The sequence below is a fragment of the Macaca thibetana genome, chromosome 9 (assembly GCF_024542745.1).
Source record: "Macaca thibetana thibetana isolate TM-01 chromosome 9, ASM2454274v1, whole genome shotgun sequence".
NCBI classification, from domain to species: Eukaryota; Metazoa; Chordata; class Mammalia; order Primates; family Cercopithecidae; genus Macaca; species Macaca thibetana.
The window spans coordinates 94,431,435-94,452,646 of NC_065586.1; the positions used below are offsets into that span (position 1 = coordinate 94,431,435).

Here is a 21,212-nt window from a genome sequence, read left to right on the forward strand (position 1 = left end):
ACGTCCACACAGCAACACCAACTCAGCCTCCAAAGCGCTTGCAAGGCCACCCCACCTCTCAGCCTCTCTTCTTTTTCTTATGCTGCTGCAGTAGTGCCCCTCATTGGACCCCCTCTCCCACACTTTCTCCCCTGCAGGTCTTTGTCCACATATATCCTGGAGCCTTATCTTAAAGCCCAGCTGTGCTCCTGCCACTCACTTATCACCATTCCAAATCTCCCTGGCTTGGCGCTGCTCTTAGGGAATGGCCAGTCTCCTAGCAGGCGCTCCAGCCTCACCCCTCATCCTGTCCCTCTCTGTACCCCATCCTCCTAACTAACAGAACCTCTAGATTCCTGGGTGGATCATACATTCTCTAACCCCAGCATTTCCCCTGCTGTTCTGTCAGCCTGAAGTCCCTTCTTCCCTCTTCGTGTGTTTCGCTAACTCCTCTTTGTCCTTTGGGTCTCAGATCAAACACCTCTTCCATGTGGAGGCTTCTCTGACCCTAGGCCAGGCTGTGTCCCGGCTGCTCCTCCTAGCATCACACTCACACCACTTCATCATCATCACTCGCTCTGTGTCTCTCACCCATCGGGACGTCTGCTCCACTCACTACCGTATCCCCAACACCTAGCGAGCGCTCATCCATATTTGTTGGAAGAATTAATGAAGGAACAAATTACTTAAAGGCATATTTCACAAACTGAGCACTGGCTAAGCCTCCCAGAGATCCCAAGAGAAAAGGGCAGGAGGCCCCAGCTGGAAGATCCAGATTGGCTGGTAGATTACAGCTTGGCCAACGTGTAGCAACTGCTGCCAAGCCCCCGTCTCTATGGTCCTGGGGGAATTTGGGGCCGGCTTAATATGTGTTGAAAAACCACTTCCGAGGGTGTGCTCATCCCTTGAGAGAAAAGCCACGTCGACAGCTTCTAGCTTCTAGCTGTATCTTCTGGTGCACTGGAAACGGCCCAAACCTTGGCGGCATTCTCCATCCCAACACACACACACACACACACACACACACACACACACACACACACACACCCCTCCATTCCTGCTTCTGTGGGGGCTCATTAAGTCAGACCACACTGCAGGCTTCGCTGTGTCTGACTGCCACCTCTCGGACTGGGCTGTCAGCGCACACCCGCACTCAGCAAGAAAAAGGCAGCTCACTGCCCATCCTGAGGTGCCTGTGTGAGTGTCCCGGAGCCCAGGGAAAGGACCGGTGGCAGGCAAGGGAGAATGGGTGTTTGCAGGAGTGGAGAGGTGGAAGAGGGAAGGGAAGAGGAGAGAAAAGAAGATATTGTTGAGATACCAAGCGGGAGGTGGGAGAGAGGCTTTTCTTAGTGAAGCAGTAGGGCACGGTCACTAAGAAGGAAGATTTTGAGGAGTCAGACACCTCGAGCTGAAAATCAGCCTGGCCACTTGAGTGGCTTTGGGCGAGACACTCCCTTCTCTGAACCGCGGTTCTCAGACGTTGCTCTGAGGGTTAAATGGACCGTGTGTGACGTGCCTGGCTCGGTTCCTGGCTCACTGGGTGAGCTCTGTTAAGTGGCAGCTGTTGCTGCGGCCACTGCCACTGTTGTCCTCACTCCTGTTGGGGAACATGCCCCATTCCTGCATCCCGCCTCACCCCCTCACTCACCCACTCCCCGGAGTGCGGGGACTTGTCATGGCTCCAATCACAGCATCTGTGGCCAGAGTGGCTTTTAGAGGCTCAGACTCAAACCACTGATCCAGCACCTGGACAGCACAACAGCAGAGAGAAGGGCTTAGGGGCCTCGACGGGAGGAGGGTCCCCTTGCTCCCTGGTTGGGCCTGACGCTGGGGAACCGCTCACCTTGGTAATGGGAGCTGTGAGGACCTCATAATATTGGGGAAGCTGGGCTCCCAGGATGCGGCCTATAACAGAAGATCCACAAAACAGAAGTTGAGACAGGTGACAGGGAAACCCTCCGACCTGGCCTGTGGGATAAAAGACTGGAGGAGGCCGAGACTTCCTGTCGGGAGATGGTATAGCACAGCCAATGCAGAGACAGACCCAGCCTGAGTCCCGGCCACACCTCTCACTAGCAGCGCCTGGGACACATTTTTAACATCTCTGAACCTGCTTCTTTACCTGTAACACAGGAATCCTATTTTACACCCCAAGGGCTACAGTAAGCATTAAATGAGCTAGGTAAAGCATTTGCAAGTTCATAGGCATTTAATATGTTTAATCAGTTAGCATTATGTTTTGAAAATTTTAAACTTCTACCTTATTCCCTTATTTTGAACTCCGGAAGGCCCATATCCTGGGAGGTAGCTGGCCTGGCTGATCCATTCCTACAACCCTGATTCAGACCATTTCAGAGTAACTAGGCTTTGAGACCTTCAGGATAGAAATCACAGTCTCTAGCCTTATAGCACCCAGGCCTAGCTTAGTGTCTGGCACGTAGTAGTTGCTCAATAAATGATTTTTGCCTGTTTTTCACACAAAGCTCCCTGGACTGGTTATCTGAGAGGCAGTGTCTCCTTTTTGCATTTGTAATAGATTCCACTGGCTCCATACTCTTTGCAATGTATAAGTCTGCAGTGTCTCCCAACCCACCATAGCTTGGTTAACCTGCCTGGCTCCTTGGCTCTGGGCTCATCCATGTGACTTGGCCAGCCAGTGGAATGTTTGCAGATGTGACACAAAGCCAGACCTGAAACAGGCCTGTACATTGGGGCATGCCCTCTGTGCTTGTGCCACTGATGTGAAAAGTCCACGCCAGATCAGCATGTGCTTCTACAAGGAGGACGGGAGGTACCTGGAGCAGAGCTGCCTCCACTGAGCTGCTGCAGACACAAACACATGCCTGAGACCAGACCAGATCAGCTGAGCCAGCTGGGATCAGCTGAACCACGAAGACATGTGGGAAACAAGCGATTTGTTTGTTTGTTTGTTTTTTCTAGGATATAGAGGCTAAACTGGTCTGTATATCCTCAAGGAGGTTAGAAAATAATAGCATACTTGATGTGCCTTCCATTCTCATACTCATGACAGACATTACTAACTGATCACAGAACTTCTCCTTGCTGAGCCCAAATCTCGCATTCTTCCTGTATGGGAGCAGCACTTCAAATCTCTTGGCCCCCATATCTTATTCTAGCCACGGCCATGATGCCAAACTCCTTGCAGGCTTTGATCAGCTCCACAAAGGCACCTCCACAGCATCTCACTTCAGTGCTGAAAAGTAAGCCTCTCTACTTCTTCCCTAGGGCACTCATGGGAACCCACTTGGCACCCACAGATGCACAGCCCAGAAGTGTGGGAGTCAATGCCCTGTGAGGCAACCCTTGACCAATGGGAGCTAGAACCCAAGGAATAAATATTTCCCTTTCCATCTCCCGAGAAGTTTCCTCAAATGCATTTCATAAGGTTTCCCAGAGGGCCCACACAGGTCCAGCATCTTGTCACCCACAGTGTGGCTAGTGTGATCACACACTCTGGTATTGACTCTTTCTCTGTCCACTCTCACCCCCACTTTCTCCTATTTTTGTGCCTTGGGGTCTCCCTTCCAAATGAAGTACCCATGCACAAGCCTTGGTCTCAAGCTCTATTTTAAAGCGCATCAGCCTAAGATGCTCTCAACAAAGTGCTCCAGGCTGCCCGTAATTGATCACAGCATGTTAACTGATCCCAGCTGGCAGGTTGCCATGGAGGTTCAGGCTTGTGTCTAGGCACTGAGACAATGCGCTCACCTCCTTGAAGGTCACTCATCATGCCCCGGTGCCTGCACTTGGACTTACCTGCTTTCAGCAGGGGCTTGAGGGTGGACAGCGACTTGATCCTTTGCAGCAGAGAGCCACGCTGGAAGGCCGCCATGTCCACGGGGGCCGCATCTAGCAGAGGGTCAATGGCTAATGCCAAGCGATGCATGAACTCCTCGTATCTGGGAAAGACCTGGAACAGAGCTCTGCATCAAGGCCCCACCATCCATATCCCTCCCCTCCATGCCGTCCCCATATGGCCTGTCACCCCCACAGCTTGATGGTTCCTCAGGCCTCATTCCCCGCTGTGGCTCGGCTTGGCTCTGTTGAGCTCCCCCAGTTCCAGGTCTCTGGGTTAACATCAACACCAAGAAGAGTACATGGGGTGGAGGTGGGGGTGCTCAGGAGACCCTGGGCGATAGGAGAGCCACCAGCAGTGGCAACAGGGACAAGGAGCTAATGCTGGCCAACACAAAGTGTCACCCACAGAAAACTGGCAAGAATCTTAGGGCGTGGTCTCTGCGATAAACCATGAAACCACTTAGAAGTTTCTTCCTTCTGTCATTTCTTCTTTTTTTTTTTCCAAGATGGAGTCTTGCTCTGTCACCCAGGCTGGAGTGCAGTGGCGCGATCTCGGCTCACTGCAACCGCTGCCTCCCAGGTTCAAGCGATTCTCCTGCCTCAGCCTCCTGAGTAGCTGGGATTATAGGCATGTGCCACCATGCCCAGCTAATTTTTGTAGTTTTAGTAGAGACGGAGTCTCACCATGTTGGCCAGGCTGGTCACGAACTTCTGACCTCAAGTGATCCACCTGCCTCGGCCTCCCAAAGTGCTGGGATTATAGGTGTGAGCTGCTGCGCCTAGCCTGTCCTTCTGTCCTCTCACATATTACTGGTAGAAGTTAGACCTTTGCCTGTATTCTTTTCCAGTCTGTAGGTCTCCCACGCTGTCTCATCACCCGCAGTCACAGAAGACTGCCTCTTCTCACCCCACAAGCTCCCACGTCAGAATCCACTTTCTAAAGCCTGGTTTCTGACACTTACCTTCGCTTCCCTGGTGGGCACAGGAGCAGTGATAGAAGCCTGTACTACCGGAGGCCCTACCTGATTCCTCTTAGCCCTGGACTTTGCATTTTGGTCTATCTCTACCCATGGATAGACCCATGACATTTTAATAAGTGTTACATAAAGAAAAGTTCCATGTTAAAATACATTTGAGAAGTCTTGGTAAAAGCGAAGTTAAACAGCTTTCTCTAAGCAGGACTTTAATATGACAGCATGGAAAGACAAAACCTTACTTTCCACGATGGGAAATGGGCCCTTGCCTCTGGCGTGTGTGGTCGCTAGAGTGTAGGGCCACAGCTAGTGTCCTGCAGGCCCGGGGACCTGGCCTTGTGCCAAATCCCCTCAAGTGCATCTGAGATGGGCAGGATTTGGACAACAGGATGCAGGTGGTGGTCTCCAATGTGCCACACAAAAGAACCATCAAAGAAGCACTTTTAAAAAGCTAAGCTCCTCAGGCCGGGTGTGGTGGTTCATGCCTGTAATCCTAGCACTTTGGGAGGCGGAGGTGGGAGGATTGCTTGAGCTCAAGAGTTCCAGACCAGCCTGGGCAACATAGTGAGACTTTTGTCTCTACAAAAGAATTAAAAATAACTTAGCCGGGCATGGTGGTGAATGCCTGTAATCCCAGCTACTCAGGTGGCTGAGGCAGGAGGATTGCTTGAGCACGGGAGGCGGAGGTTGCAGTGAGCCAAGATCGCACCGCTGCACTCCAGCCTGGGTGACAGAGTGAGACCCTGTCTTAAAAACAAATGAAATAAAATAACAAAATAAAAGGCTAAGCTTCTCAGGTGATTCTGATCATCAGCCAGGTTTGAAAACTGCTGGTGGAAGAGACATGTAGGCTGTGCATCTGTGGTTCTCTAAGTTTTACCCAGTAATATATTAACACAAGAAAAGCAGTGTACATGGGTTCTATTAACCTAGGTTCTTCTTATGAAAATGTCTCCACTGAGATATGATTTAATGCTACACCTCAGCTTGTATCCACGCTTGGTACAAAACGGCCATTCAAATAATCTTCCTAAGTCCACAGAACCAACTGTGGCAAGGCCCTTACGGAACTCAGTGGCTCATCTAGACAAGGCCACCCAGCAGGTTCCTAGAATGCAGTTCCAAGGGAAAAAAAGTGCATTCTCCATCCAACATGTGCTCATCCCGTCACCAGAGCTGCACACCATCATGGACACTTTGTTGCTTTGGGCAGTCAGGAGGGAGCCTTGGGATGCCACATTGAATGAATATTTAGAACTCTCTTGTCCTAAGTTCCTGATTCAGTTGATTTTATCCTTAATTTTCTCTGATCGTCCCTCATCCTCCTTTCTGGCTTTCATGTGCTTTAATGTGGACAAACACCCGGAACTCTGTCTGAAAGCTGGAGGGGCATGAAGCACTTCCTGGTGTAGGAACACGCCGGTGCATTTCCTCTTGAACTCAGCATGCACAGCCCCTCTGACAGTGGCCCCATATTGAATACACGCAGGTGTGCGTGTCTTCCAGTCCACTAGTCTTAATCAGCATCCTCCACCCACTTCTCTTCACAGTGCCTGAGATCAAGAGCTGCCACCAACTGGAGCCCTCCTAGGAATGTGGGGTGGCCTGGCCCTTTGGACAATTGTTCTAGGACAATCCAACCAGGCCCATCTTTAGGCTGCTGAGGGAGTAGGAGCTCAGTCACCGGTCGCCTTCCCTACCTGGGCATCCTTCCGGGAGAACTGGGCAATCTGCTTCTGGTTTTCTGCCATGTCTGTGCCCAGCAGAAGGGACCTGGGCACCTTGCTGCCCGCACCCTCTTCCAGCATGGGGGTGAAGGAGTAGGGGTTTCGAAGATGAAGCCTCAGCCCATGTTTCTACAGAACACAAACAGCACGGCAACAAATTAATGGCTCTGTGGCCTCTGCCCGTCATCTTTTTCTCCAATTGTTTGTGTGACCATATAGGTACCTGTGTATAGATTCCCAAGTGTATGGTCCTGGTGTCTGTTTTTTAAATATAGTTTAAAGAAAGCCCTCTTGCCCAAGTACCCTATGGTAGACAATACTGTATCATAGCACAGTACACTATACCATTCTATACCATACCATACATACCATACCATGCCATACAGCACCACGCCATGCCACATCATACCATACCACACTACATCACTCACACCATACACACCATGCCATACCACACCCTACCACACCATACGATACTATACCATGTCATATCACACCACACTACGCCATGCCACATCATACCACACCACACCGTGGCACACTCATTCCATGCCAGGGACTGTACTAGGGTTTACAATGGTTACCTCACAACAACTTTGTAAGTACAGTCTTGCATCACTTAACGATGGGGATATGTTCTGAGAAATGCATTGTTAGGCAATTTTGTCGTAGTTTGAGCATCACAGAGTGTACCTACACAAACCTAGATCTGATAGCCTACCACATATAGGCTGTGTGGTGTAGCCTATTGCTGCAAACCTGCACAGCATGTTACTGCACTGAATCCCGGAGGCAACTGTAATACAATGGTGTTTGGGTATCTAAACATATCTAGGCTGGGAGCAGTGGCTCATGCCTGTAATCTCAGCATTTTGGGAGTCCAAGGTGCACAGATCAGCTGAGGTCAGGAGTTCGAGACCAGCCTGGCCAATATGGTGAAACCCCATCTCTATTTAGAATACAAAAATTAGCTGGGCATGATGGCATACACCTGTAGTCCCAACTACTCGGAAGGCTGAGGCAGGAGAATCGCTCGAACCTGGAAGGCAGAGGTTGCAGTGAGGTGAGACTGCACCACTGCACTCCAGCCTGGGTGACAAAGAGAGATTCTGTCTCAAAAAACAAAAACAAAAACAAAAAACCCAAACACAGAAAAGGTACATTAAGAATATGGCATAAAAGGTAAGAAAAATGATACGTATAGAGCCCTCATGATGAATGGAGCCTGCGGGATCGGAAGTTGCTCTGGGTGAGTGGTGAGTGACTGAAGGCCCAGCACATTGCTGTGCACTACTGCACGCTTTATAAATACAGTACACTTAGGCTACACTACATTGATTAAAACATTTTCTTCAGCAAGTTAGCTTACTGCAACTTTTAAACTTTATAAACGTTTTAATTTTTAAAACCTTTTTGATTCTTTGAAAAAGACACTTGGCTACAAACACAAACATTGTATAGCTATATAAGCTATTTTCTTTATATCCTCATTCTGTAAGCTTTTTTCTGTTTTTAAAATTTTTATTTTATTTTATTTTTTTACTTTTTAAATTGTTTTGCTAAAAAGTGAAACGCAAACACACACATCAGCCTAGGGCTACACGGGGTCAGGAATCATCAATGTCACTGCCTTCCACCTCCACATCCTGCCCCACTGCAGGGTCTTCAGGGACAGTAACACGTGGCGCTGTCATCTCTAGAGAGCAATGCCTTCTGCTGGATCCCTCCTGACAGACCTGCCTGAGGCTGTTTGACAGTGAATTTTTTAAATAAGGAAAAGGAATACATTCTAAAATAGTAATAAAAAGTATAGTATAATAAATACATTAACCAGTGACAAAGTCATTTACTATCAAGTATTGTGTACTGTATATAATTATATGTACTAGACTTTTTGACAACTGGCTGCACAGTAGGCTTATTGCCACAAACACATGAATAATATGCTGCACTGCAACTATGACATCGCTAGGGGACAGGAATTTTTTTCAGCTCCATTGTAAGCTTATGGGACCACCATTGTATATAGTCTATCGTTGACCAACATGTTGTCACGTGGCACGTGGCTGTCTTACTATCCTCATTGTACAAAAGCAACACGAGAGGCTCATAGGAGTTACACAATTTGTCCCAGGTCACTTTAGGAGGTAGGTCTGGGTTTCAAAACCACAGCTGTGTAACTGCAAAGCCCCAGCTCTCAGCACCAGTCTGTAACTGCCCCACTTCAGAAATAAATAATTAAATTTAGAAAGACACAATCAAGCAATGGTTATGTGAAAATCTATACTTACAAGGTAGATAAATTATTCACATCAGAACATTTTATTTACTTTGCAGACTCATTTACTCCAGGGTCACTTTAAGTGGAAGTCCCCTTGATGCATTTAAAATATGATTTGATTTACAAATATTTGATTAGCACACAGAACTTTCCAAGAGCACATCTACTTCCTCAAAGGAGGCACAGATAAAGCAAAAGGGGCCTGTGCTGCCTCCAGTTTCTGCTGTCCAGAGGCTTCCTTCTCCAGATACGTGGCCTGCTCCCTCAACGACTCCAGGTCTTGGCTGGAATGCCACCTTATCAGCCAGGCCTCTCCTGTACTCCCTGCGCCCTCGCCCTGCAATATTTTTCCCCAAAGTACTTGTCACCACATGGCTAATCACATATTTAGTGTTTTCATTGTCTCCCCAAGTAGAATGTGAGCCCTGTGAAGTCAGGGGCATTGTCTATTTTGTTCACTGCTGTATCCCCCGCATGCAGACACAGTGCAGTTAATAAGCATTCCGTCGACTCTGAACGTTGCAGACAAGGTACGGCCACAGAGGAGGGAAATGAGATCTGAGAGTAGAGGTTTTAGGAAAGCACGAGGAAACCAAAAACAGGCTTTTCCAACAGTTACCACTGGAGTTGCTCCACACTGGAGACGCTCCAGGCGGGCAGGCTCACCGCAGCTCTGGACACTCTGTGCCTGGAGGAGGTTCCTGACACTGGCGGGGGCCGGGGCCAGGAGACGGCTGGGGTCCCTCCTAACCCTAAGATGGAGACATTCTTTATTCTAAGCTGGAGAAACTTCCAGCTTCGTTCCTCTTAATGTAGTGAACTCTCTCATACCCAGGAAGCATCCTTAGTTTCTCTCCTTGTCATTCTTGACATCCCATACGCTGCCTCCAGAACCTGTGCGCTTCTCTCTAAGCCACCATTTCGGGAACCGCTGCAGCGCGGCCTCGTGATCCACATGCGACCCTTCCTGTTTCCGCCCAGTCCTCACCAGCCAGCAGGCGGGCTGACCTTGGTAAAGTCACAAATCCTAGCAGTGAACTTCCTGATCGCACACCTCACTGGCTTCTCGCTGCACCTGGATAAAATGCAGTCCCCGAGTTGGCCCCTGCTCCTCCCACCCCAATCTGCTGCCCTCTGCCTGTCACTCCTCTGCTCTGGCCACACTGACCTGCCCTCTGCTCACGCCTGCCTGGGTGCGTCCATCTCCTCTTCCCTCTGACTGGAGACCGTCTGCTTAGATGTCCACACGGCTGCTGCTGGTGACCTCTTGGTATTTGAAAACCTGCTCAAATGTCACCTCCTTGAGGAACATGTCCTTCCTGGTCGCCATCTAGGCTGGAATCTCCACTCTCTTTCTAATGCTGCCTTCTTTTCTTTTCTTCTTGGCACTTACCTCTACCTGAAGTTCTCTCCCTCAGAGCAGGGTCCTTGCCTTTCCAGTTCACTGCTGTACACCCAAGGGCTTCTCTCAGTGCCTGGCACACAGCAGGTACTCAGAAACATGGACTGAATGAATGAATAACCCCCCAACATGGACTGAATGAATGAATAACACCCCAAATCAGGGACCTAAGAGGAATCCAGAAGTTATTCCAAGTATAACTAATTGACTATGAATCACTTTTCATTTGATTCCAGGACTTTCTCTTCTAAATGGAGGCTCTGTCATTCTTAATGGTGTTAAATCAAACTTAGCTTAAAGCTGCCTCCTTGAATACTTTAAGCTCAGCCTAAAGGTTTCTCTGTTCATAGTGAACTCTAAGCTAGAAGGAGGTGTAAACAGGCTGTAACCTACTCCTGTGTCAATCGCCGAGTTTTGGCCAATCAAAGGGGACCAAGTGTTTAAACTGTGTTCAAATAAGACAAACGCTGAGCTATATCCAATCCAGCTATTTCTGTACCTCACTTCCATTTTCTGTACATCACTTTTCACTTTCTGTCTATAAATCTTCTTCTACCACGGGGCTGTGCTGGAGACTTTGAGCATACTCTGGCTCGGGAGGCCGATCCATTTATGAATCATTGTTTGCTCAATTAAACTCTGTTAAATTTAATTTGGTGAAGGTTTTTCTTTTAACAATGGTTTTAATTATGTGGAGTTCGAATGAGAAGGGGAATGTTAAGTAACCATCAGATTATATCCATGAGATTTGTTCGGATTATGAAGTTTTTTTCTTAAAAAAAAAAATGAAAGCAAAACCCTTCTTTTATTTACCCCATGAGAGTTCTCAGCATGCACAACCATCATGGGTGGAAACTGTTGGAAAGCGCGTGTGTGTGAAGGATGTGTGTCTAAATGACCAGAGATACAAGAGATTTTTTTTTTTTTTTTTTTTGTGAGATAGAGTCTCGCTCTTTCGCCCAGGCTGGAGTGCAGTGGCACGATCTCGGCTCACTGCAAGCTCCACCTCCCAGGTTCACGCCATTCTCCTGCCTCAGCCTCCTGAGTAGCTGGGACTACAGGAACCCGCCACCATGCCTGGCTAACTTTTTTTGTATTTTTAGTAGAGACGGGGTTTCACCGTGTTAGCCAGGATGGTCTCGATCTCTTGACCTCGTGATCCGCCCGTCTCGGCCTCCCAAAGTGCTGGGATTACAGGTATGAGTCACTCTCTCTAAGAGCAGGGTCTGGCCGGTACGAGAGATTTAAAGGGTGTTCTTCTCAAAGTTGTGTTCCGGGGGCCTTCTCTCTCAGAATGACATGAGAATGCCATCAAAAAGACTTTCTGGGCCCCACCACTGCCACCGAATCAGACCTGTGAGCAAGAACCCCAGGGAAATCTCCGCTTCCCCAGCAGTTTCCCAGGTCATACTCTGTGGCCCTGCAAGTTAGAGCCCTACCTTAGAGAGATTTCCAGGAGAAAAGCAGGAGCAAAATGAATAAGACTGAGTGAGACACAGAAGGTCAGTGAGGGGGGGAGGGAGATGGGGTTGCCTCTGGCAATGAGGTCAAGGCTGGCCCAGGGGGAGGTGGGGAAGGTGGCTTATGGCTGAAGGGGATGAAAAGCCCCCCTCCACATCCCCTTCTCTGCCAGTGCAAAGGCTCTGCCCTTCCAGCCTGGATTCCATCACCCAGCGTGAGACTGCTGCAAAAGCAAACTCATTTTCTAGGTGGATGGAACCGGGAGGTGATCCAAGTCAGTGCTCGCATTGACAGCTGTGGAAACTAACACCCAGGACGGGCAGGCAGGCCCTGGTGGGGACCACAGAGGGTCAGTGGAGGGTGCTTTGGCTCAAGAAGGGGAGGAGGGGCAGCGGTGCCAAAGCTAAGCCTCACACTTGAGTTGGCGGCTCAGTCTAATTGGATATAGCCTTATAAGTGGCAGGATGATTGAGTAGTCTCTGGCCATTGGTCTTTCTGGAGCCTCAGTTTTCTCAAGTGCCAAATGGGGGTAATAATAATAGCAACAAGCACTGAGCCCGCTGTGCACCAGGGACTGTGCTGATGTAGCCTTGGGAGGCAGGTGTTGTTGCCATTCCCATCTTACAGATGAGGAAGAGAAGGCATCACATGGCGAAATCACACAGCTGGTGAGCTGTGGAGCAGGGAGGCAGACGCAGCCGGCCAGTTTCCAGCAGCTCCAGTCTCAGCCTCTGTGCACACCCCGCTGGAGCTGCCAGGGACACTCCATCTATGACCACGTTCACCACAAACTACAAAGAGCTAGAGGCATGTGAGTCTGGGTGGTATCGGTACCAAGAGGCCTGAGTGCATCATAGCTCAAGAACAAGGAGTTGGAGACAGTCTGACCTTGGCTCAAATTCTCCATCACTTTTTAGCTCTGTGAATTTAACCCCTGAACTTTAAGTTCCCTGATTCTAACATGGCTCTTGACTTACAGGTGAGGAACAATTGAGATAGAACATTAAAGGTCATAGCCCAATATGTGATGCTGGTAAAGTAAATGCTCTCCATTATAGTTTTGGAAAGAGTATATTCCTGGAAAGAGTTTAGTTGCCCTCCTGTCAATGCCCTCCAGACCCTCAATGTCCTGTTAAAACAAGGTGCTCCAGATGGGGTGAGTCCTGCACATCACACAGCAGAACTGCTTTCTCCCTGAGCTGAGCACCGTACTCCTATGAATGCAGCCCAAGGCAGAGGTTAAAGCATCTACTCAATTCACTTGGGAGCTTCTAGTTCCAGGAACACTATGACAAACACCATTTCAAATGAGTAACATTTTTTAAGTAAAGAGAATAATCAAGTGAAAATGTCTATTCTGTGATTCTTAGTCTCATAGATCAGGTTTGCCAAAAGGAGGGTCCCTGTTCCCCAACATCTGCTACTATGAATAAGTGGTGCATTTACAAACTGCCTGCTGCTATGGTCTGGTCTGGACTGGAGACCAGCGACTCACCCCCAGCCCTGGCTAGATTTCATCCAGTCCTGGTACCAGGATGCACATACTCTGTCTCAGTGGCTTGAAGAAGTCTCTACATGAACCAGTTAGAGCAGCCAAAGAGCTGTGAACAGCAGCTGGACATCACACTAGCTTAAAATTTTGAATTTAGAGCAAAGATGGCACCAACATGGCCGGGCATGGTGGCTCATGCCTGTAATCCCAGCATTTTGGGAGGCTGAGGCGGGTGGATCATGAGGTCAGGAGATCGAGGCCATCCTGGCTAACACGGTGAAACCCCGTGTCCACTAAAAATACAAAAAATTAGCCGGGCGTGGTGGCGGGCGCCTGTAGTCCCAGCTACTCGGGAGGCTGAGGCAGGAGAATGGCGTGAACCCGGGAGGCAGAGCTTGCAGTGAGCTGAGATCATGCCACTGCACTCCAGCCTGGGCGACAGAGTGAGACCTGGTCTCAAAAAAAAAAAAAACATGAGTGGCAGCTGCTTGTGCAGATGGCACTAAGACCCCTTTTCTCTGAGTGGTGAGTGACAGTGGCACCAAGCAGGTAGAAGCCAATCAGCCTCAGGAATGTGGTGACGCAGTTTATAAGACAGTGGGGGTGAAGGAAGGTGAAAGGGTTGGCGGCAGGGTTGGGCAAGGTTGCGGACAAAGGTTAGTGGACTGAGAGGCAAACAGCACCAGATGAGACTCCCAGGAACCTTCCCAACAGCCCGGGAGCCAGAAAAGTCCCCAGGCCCCACTTCCTGCTCCAGATGCCAAGAGAGGGAATCAGCTCTCAAGTTCAATGAGGGCAGAAATGGGGCTCGTGTCCCAAGGCAGCTGTAAGCTCAGGCGCCCAAGGCTTCAGATAGGTGTCCCACGGGGCCTGATGGTGACAAAGCTCATTCTTCAAAAGAAGTCTGATTCTTGCATGAAATTTCCCACTTTTCAAGACACTATATGGACAAGACAAAACCCATCCATGGGAACGCAGCAGGGAGACCACGTGGGATACACAATACTTGGGTAGAAGAGGGAGCCCTCAGGGGCGGGCATCACCTCGGGCGTGGAACAGGGAGCCTCTGCCCAGGTTGGGAAGATGGAACTGCCTCCTCCCTCCCTGCAATCAGGCCGGGGAGGCCCTACCTTCAGCTCCAGATCAGTGTAAATCTGCGGCCTCAGCAGGCTGAGCAGGTAGGACGCGCGGGAGAACTTAAACCCTGAAACCGAATCCAATGAAGACGGTCACCAGGGGTCAGCAGGGATGAAGACCATCACCAGGGGTCAGCATGGATGAAGTCCGTCACCGGGGGTCAGCGGGGATGAGGACCGTCACGGGGGGGTCAGCGGGGATGAAGCCCGTCACCGGGGGTCAGCGGGGATGAGGACCGTCACCGGGGGGTCAGCGGGGATGAGGACCGTCACCGGGGGTCAGCGGGGATGAGGACCGTCACCGGGGGTCAGCGGGGATGAGGACCGTCACCGGGGGGTCAGCGGGGATGAGGACCGTCACCGGGGGGTCAGCGGGGATGAGGACCGTCACCGGGGGGTCAGCGGGGATGAGGACCGTCACCGGGGGGTCAGTGGGGATGAGGACCGTCACCGGGGGTCAGCGGGGATGAAGTGTGTCACTGGGGGTCAGCGGGGATGAGGACCGTCACGGGGGGTCAGCGGGGATGAGGACCGTCACCGGGGGTCAGCGGGGATGAGGACCGTCACCGGGGGTCAGCGGGGATGAAGCCCATCACCGGGGGTCAGCGGGGATGAGGACCGTCACCGGGGGGTCAGCGGGGATGAGGACCGTCACCGGGGGGTCAGTGGGGATGAGGACCGTCACCGGGGGTCAGCGGGGATGAAGTGTGTCACTGGGGGTCAGCGGGGATGAGGACCGTCACGGGGGGTCAGCGGGGATGAGGACCGTCACCGGGGGTCAGCGGGGATGAGGACCGTCACCGGGGGTCAGCGGGGATGAAGCCCGTCACCGGGGGTCAGCGGGGATGAGGACCGTGTCACGGGGGGTCAGCGGGGATGAGGACCGTCACGGGGGGTCAGCGGGGATGAGGACCGTCACCGGGGGGTCAGCGGGGATGAGGACCGTCACGGGGGGTCAGCGGGGATGAAGTGTGTCACGGGGGGTCAGCGGGGATGAGGACCGTCACGGGGGGGGTCAGCGGGGATGAAGCCCGTCACCGGGGGTCAGCGGGGATGAGGACCGTCACCGGGGGGTCAGCGGGGATGAGGACCGTCACCGGGGGGTCAGCGGGGATGAGGACCGTCACCGGGGGGTCAGCAGGGATGAGGACCGTCACCGGGGGGGTCAGCGGGGATGAGGACCGTCACCGGGGGGTCAGCGGGATGAGGACCGTCACCGGGGGGTCAGCGGGGATGAGGACCGTCACCGGGGGGTCAGCGGGGATGAGGACCGTCACCGGGGGGTCAGCGGGGATGAGGACCGTCACCGGGGGGTCAGCGGGGATGAGGACCGTCACCGGGGGGTCAGCGGGGATGAGGACCGTCACCGGGGGGTCAGCGGGGATGAGGACCGTCATGGGGGGTCAGCGGGGATGAGGACCGTCACCGGGGGGTCAGCGGGGATGAAGAGGATGAAGACTGTCCCCGGGTCACTGCCCTCCACTCCCCCATGCCACATCGGAGCTCACCTGGGACGATCTCCTCAGTGACAGCTGCACCCCCGATCACATGGCGCCTCTCGAAGACCGCGGTGTTCACCCCCAGTCTCTGCAGGTACGCTGCCTGGGAAGTGGGGCAGCACACGGGCCCTCCCTTTATCCCTCTGAAATGTCAGGGCTCCCTCGGGCTGACCCGCAGACTGAGGTCCTCACTATAGGCCAGTATGCCCCACACCCTACAGCCTCCCCACCCTGCTCATGCTGTTCCTGCCTCTGGGAATGCCCTTCCCTGTGCTTCCCCTTCCACTCTTGCCTTTCCTAGATGTCCTCTAAGATCGGACCGGCCTGCTCCCGCCCCTCCACTTCCCAACTGAAGGTGGTCTTCCCTCCTCAGAGGCCTGGTGCCTCGGGGTCTCACGCTGCTTCCTGCCACCCTGCCCTGGGATGTTCCTCTCCTTCAGGCAGGGCACAAGCCTCATTCCTCCTACAAGCGCAGCACAGTGAGGTGAAACTTGTGAACGCTGACTCTTCCGCCCAGATTCAGCCCCTCGTTCTCTCTCTGCTGCTGCAGCCCCAGTACCTGATCCGCCTGGCCTGTTTGTTCACATGCAATAATGGGGCTGATGAAAATAGTCCTGGCTTTACCCACTTCATAAGGCTGCTGTGAAGATGAACTGAGCTGGTCCCTAGACAGGGCTTTAAGTGGTCTCCGGCACAGAGAATGTGCTCAGTAAATGAAGCTGCTCATAGCAGCGCTTTATTTTGGGAGAACAAATGATGCAAGGATTTCTATCAATTTTTTTCTAGCACTTAGTGGAAAAATCAATAAATATCTGTTGAACCAAACTGGTCATGAATCTACCGATCTAAAATGCTGGCCCTGTGACCACAGGAATGGTGCCATGCAAAAGTCAGACTTTTCAAAAAGCTCCCTTGGCAACTATTATGTGCCAGAAACAGTGAGTACGTTGTCTTATTTAATTTTTCCCAACAGCCAAGAGGCAGGTACTATGATTCTCTCATTTTACAGATGAGAAAACTGAGGCTCAATAAGGTTAACAGCTTGCCTCAGGCTCACAGAGCTGATGAACAGAGGTCTTCGGAATTGAAACGAGACGGTGTGAAACCAGTGTCTATCCTCCTAACATATCCTACTGAGAAAGAAACAGCAGCCGTCACTCAGTGGCTGAGGCCTGGCACGCAAGGTAAGCTGCATCTCCTATTACACAGGAATGATCTCACAGATGGACAACCCCAAACAAGGTTTCTATAAGACTATGATAAAATGAGGCAAGCACAAACAAAAGCAATGTCTCAGTGCCATCGAGAAAATACCCAACACCCCTCTTGGCTGAAATGAGTGACTGCTACTTCTGTATCAATTACTGCTCTCCGCACACATCTCTCTCCTCCCTACAGATCGGATTTCTTGAGCTGCCCAGTTGCAGGGCTGCCCCTCCTTCCTGAGAGTATCTAATCTATGGCAAGCCCTATTTCCTTAGGCCTTCCCTCGAATCAACCAAAGCTCAAATCCTGTGCTAGGTTCTTTCTAACACCTTCCTACTGAGGCAACCCGAGGTTCCCCTGATGTGAGTCCCCTCGCTGCAAGGAGCAAGAAACCCAACTAGACTAACTACAAGTGTGTTCCTGGTGGGCTTTGGGTGAAGGGGATAGATGCCAGCCTTCCTTGGCCTGGAAACTTCCAATAATAACAGCCACCACTTGCATGTGACGGGTTCTAGCAGCAAATGATCCATTACCTTCACAGCAGCTCTGTGAGGGCAGGTGCCATTGTTCCATTTTACAGTGACTCGGAGAGGCTAAGTGACTCACCTTAACCTTCACAAAGTGGCAGAGCTGCAAGATGAATCTTTGTTTATATTAATATAAAATCAGGCCTATATTAATATAAAATTAGGCCGGGCATGGTGGTTCATGCCTGTAATCTCAGTACTTTCAGAGGCTGAGGCAGGCGGGCCACCTGAGGTCAGGAGTTCGAGATCAGCCTGGCCAACATGGCGAAACCCCATCTCTACTAAAAATACAAAAATTAGCCAGGTTTAGTGGTGGGCGCCTGAAATCCCAGCTACTCAGGAGGCTGAAGCAGGAGAACTGCTTGAACCCGGGAGGTGGAGGTTGCAGTGAGCTGAGATCGTGCCATTGCACTCCAGCCTGGGCGACAAAGCAAAACTCCATCTCAAAAAAAATTAAAATAAAATAAAATAAAATAAATGTTTTAAATTACTGATCCATTGAGTTACAAAATGCCCCACATAAAATGTTCAGGTAAAACTTGGACATCAGGCAAAGTATTAAGGTTTAACATCAGTCCGTTAGCACATCCACAGTTACCCCCATATTGATATTCTAGAGCTGCCGCTGCTTCAAGAAGATGTTCCATGTTTGTTTTGTGGCTTGAATACCTTCTGTGGCCTCCTGGAGGTATCTAGACTCAGGTTACAGAAGCATAGGCTAAGGATAGCTCTGGGCCACCCAGCTCAGCTTGGGATCTTGAAGTCAGTTGTGCTGGGGACGGGGCACTGGCCCTTCTGCTAGGCTGAGCTCCTCAATGTATCCAGGGCACACTTTGGCCACATAGCGGCTATGTACTCCAAGGTGGTACGTGGCCTAGACCTGGCTGGGAGCACAGGGCTCTAGACACAAGGGCTGACTATGATCTGGAGTCAAGGGACCCCACCCTGCCCTGGGTGCCCAATCCCCTGCTTCCCACCTGCTCCCATGCTATGTTGGTTACATGCTTCCCCGCCTTGTCAGCTTGTTTCTGGAAGCTCCCTGACTCCCTCCCAGGCCATGGGGAAACCACCTTTCCCCATTAGGGGAAGGGGAGGAAAGCAGCCTGTGATGTCCTCAGCTGGCTGCAGATGTGCATTCGACCCAGCCCCCGGTCAGCGCGGGAGAGCAGAGGGTGCTGACTAGGCTGCCTTTTCCTTCTCTCTCGAGGCCCTTATCCCACCTGCTTCTTCACACTCCTTCCCAGGCTGCTGAGAGCCACACACCCAGGGGCCAGTGAAGTGGGATCAATTAGGGATGTACTCACAGCCACCAGTCCGTTGTGTCCTGCAACGAGACAGGGGAGAGGGAAGGAAAGCATCACTGGTCAGCCGGCGGGCAGACGGACAGTCCTTGAGGAATGTGCTCACTGCTCCCTGTCCCCATGCCATGAAGATCCAGTGACCCTCCCCTCCCCTTCCCGCATTCAGATGTTGGAACAGCAGCTAGCTCAACTCTATGAAACACCAGATCTTCAAGGAGTCAGAAAAGCCTGGTCCTTGCCCTGGCTGGAAAAGTCCTGCTCCCCTGGCTTGGTCAGGGGCTCTGCTGGAGTGAGGGGCTGATGCTTGGGAGGTGCAGGTGATGGTATCTGAGGGAGCAGCACGGCTGACTTGGCAAGCAGGAGAAGCAATGGGTGGCTGCATGCTGGTGCGCCAACGTCCTGTCTCGCATGGCAGCATCAGCATCCAGGGGAGTGCTGGTCATGTGGGTAGCTGCTGTCAAGTGTGGCTTGTTTTGCCCACATGTGGTTCACAATCGGCACAACGGTGCCCTAGGAGGCTTCATTCACATGGGTTTGTTTTTGCCAATCCCCAGTGTTCCAAAAATAAAATGTGAACAGTTCGACAGGAAGTAAACGTACAGTTTCAACATGTGCTGGAGTGACGGGCTGTGCTTCAGGGTGCCTTGGGCTGAGAGGCCTGAATTTGGCCTTGGCATCTCATGTTCCACACCAAACCGCTGGGTAGCAAGTGCCTCTCCAGCTCTGATAAGCTCAGAATCACCTGGGAGGCTGTGTAAATGTCGGCTCCCAGACCCCCTCCCAGGAGTCTATTCAGCAGGTGTTTCACAGAACCAAGAGTTTCATGAGCTAAAATTAACTCTGACCACATGAGAAGCATGTGAGAAGCTAGTTGGTTATAGTTCATCTTAAAAAGTGCTGCTTGACATACTCTTTATTTGTATGGGCTTTTGAAAACGTTCATAAGAAAGTTTAAACAGTCTGCCAGTTGGGACTCATAAGCAGATGGAACCTGTCTCAAAGACATGCAACAAACTAAAGGCAGACAGTCCTGGGCTCAGCCCAGCCTCTGCTGTTTGCCAGGGTGTGACCTCAGAGAGTTGTCAGCTGCCCTGAGCCTTGAGCTTCTTCACGTGGGGAACAGAGGGTGCCAGGGACCCTGCAGCGCGGCAAGGATGAGATAAATGGGAGCTATTTGTCTTTTAATTGGTGCTGATGGTCAGTCTTGGAAAACTCAGTTTTCCAGGCAACTGGGTCCAGTTCAATCACGGCAGACCTCAAATGAATAAGGTAAAGGATCCAAAGCACAAGACCCCCTCCCAGTGGCCACCCCCAGGTCTGGCTGAGCCCTCCTTGGCTTCTGGTGACACCTCTGTTTCCTTGAAGAGGACTTCAGCTGCGGGCTCTGCTAATCCCCAGACCTGCCTCAGGGGCCCCACAGCAGCCGCCTGGGCCCTTGAGAAGCTGCTCTGGGCGTGGGCTCTGCAGCTGCCTGCATCAGGCAGCGTTGGTTGGGCGGATGTGCTGACCTCCGGGAGTCACTTCCTGCCCTCAGAATGCTCATCACCAGGTACGGGGCCAGGAATGTCCATTTTAACAAGCTCCTCAGTCACTCTCAGGCACATTTAGTCAAATGACTAAATCAGAGTCATCTTCAAGGTGGCGGCCAGGCGCCAGTGTGCCTTCAGGGACTCAAGAGGTAACCCTTGTCTCAGAATATGCCACTGTGTTCCTCACTCAGGCCCAAGATGCCTTTAAACCAGGCTTCATGGTATGTTTAGCAACTAAAGAAATCATGTCAAGGAAAAGCTCACACACTGAGACTCACTCGCACTTGTAGGCAAGTCACCAAGGCAGCTGGTGACCTAGAGTCAACCTTCCCCATTAGGAGACAGCAGGGTGAGCTGTGGCCGAGCACGGAAGAAGGCGGGGGCTTCTCTGAGGCTAAGCAAGGCGCTGGAGCTGTCTCCCACCAGCCCAGGGAGTTTGTGAGCCGGATGTCAAATAGCCATTGTTAGAAACTAAATTATATAAGCTTACAATTAAATAAATGATATTAAAAACAAAGGTAATAAATACTCCAAACACACTACTTCCTATTTGTTTTACTACATTTGTCTGTTCCCCATGCCTTTGCCATCAATGGCCTCTAGGTACATATCTGCATGGTGGACATACTATACAATGATGTGCCAGTGGGTATCACTCCCAAATCACATTCAGCAACCTCATCTTGGTGACAAAAAAGGCCATGGTGGGAGTATTCCCACCACCGTCATCAGCAAATATTACACAGCAGGGCTGAATTTATTGTTCTGTGGTCAGGCTTAAGAAAGCGATGGGAAAATGCTAATAATGCAAATTAAACCTAACAGCATTAGCTGTTACAGCGTGAATAGCATAAACATTGAAGGAAATCTAGTATTTAA

The 21,212-nt window shown here is 51.2% G+C and overlaps 1 protein-coding gene across 5 annotated transcripts in view; it reads right to left on the reverse strand.

Moving 5' to 3' along the window:
* The window catches only part of PYROXD2 (pyridine nucleotide-disulphide oxidoreductase domain 2), a 33,846-nt gene that overhangs the window by 10,114 nt on the left and 2,520 nt on the right, over positions 1–21,212 (reverse strand). For 3 of the 5 annotated variants that reach the window (XM_050805691.1, XM_050805692.1, XM_050805690.1), the window contains exons 2-8: positions 18,808–18,827; positions 15,780–15,873; positions 14,266–14,339; positions 6,473–6,628; positions 3,757–3,910; positions 1,823–1,884; positions 1,628–1,725 (exon numbers count right to left, since the gene is read on the reverse strand). In XM_050805691.1, the coding sequence (XP_050661648.1) occupies positions 1,628–1,725; positions 1,823–1,884; positions 3,757–3,910; positions 6,473–6,628; positions 14,266–14,339; positions 15,780–15,873; positions 18,808–18,827 (658 nt within the window). Of the gene's footprint in view, positions 1–1,627; positions 1,726–1,822; positions 1,885–3,756; positions 3,911–6,472; positions 6,629–7,490; positions 7,539–14,265; positions 14,456–15,779; positions 15,874–18,807; positions 18,828–21,212 lie in introns of those variants that run through there. The other 2 variants (XM_050805693.1, XM_050805694.1) reach the window with 2 other exon arrangements.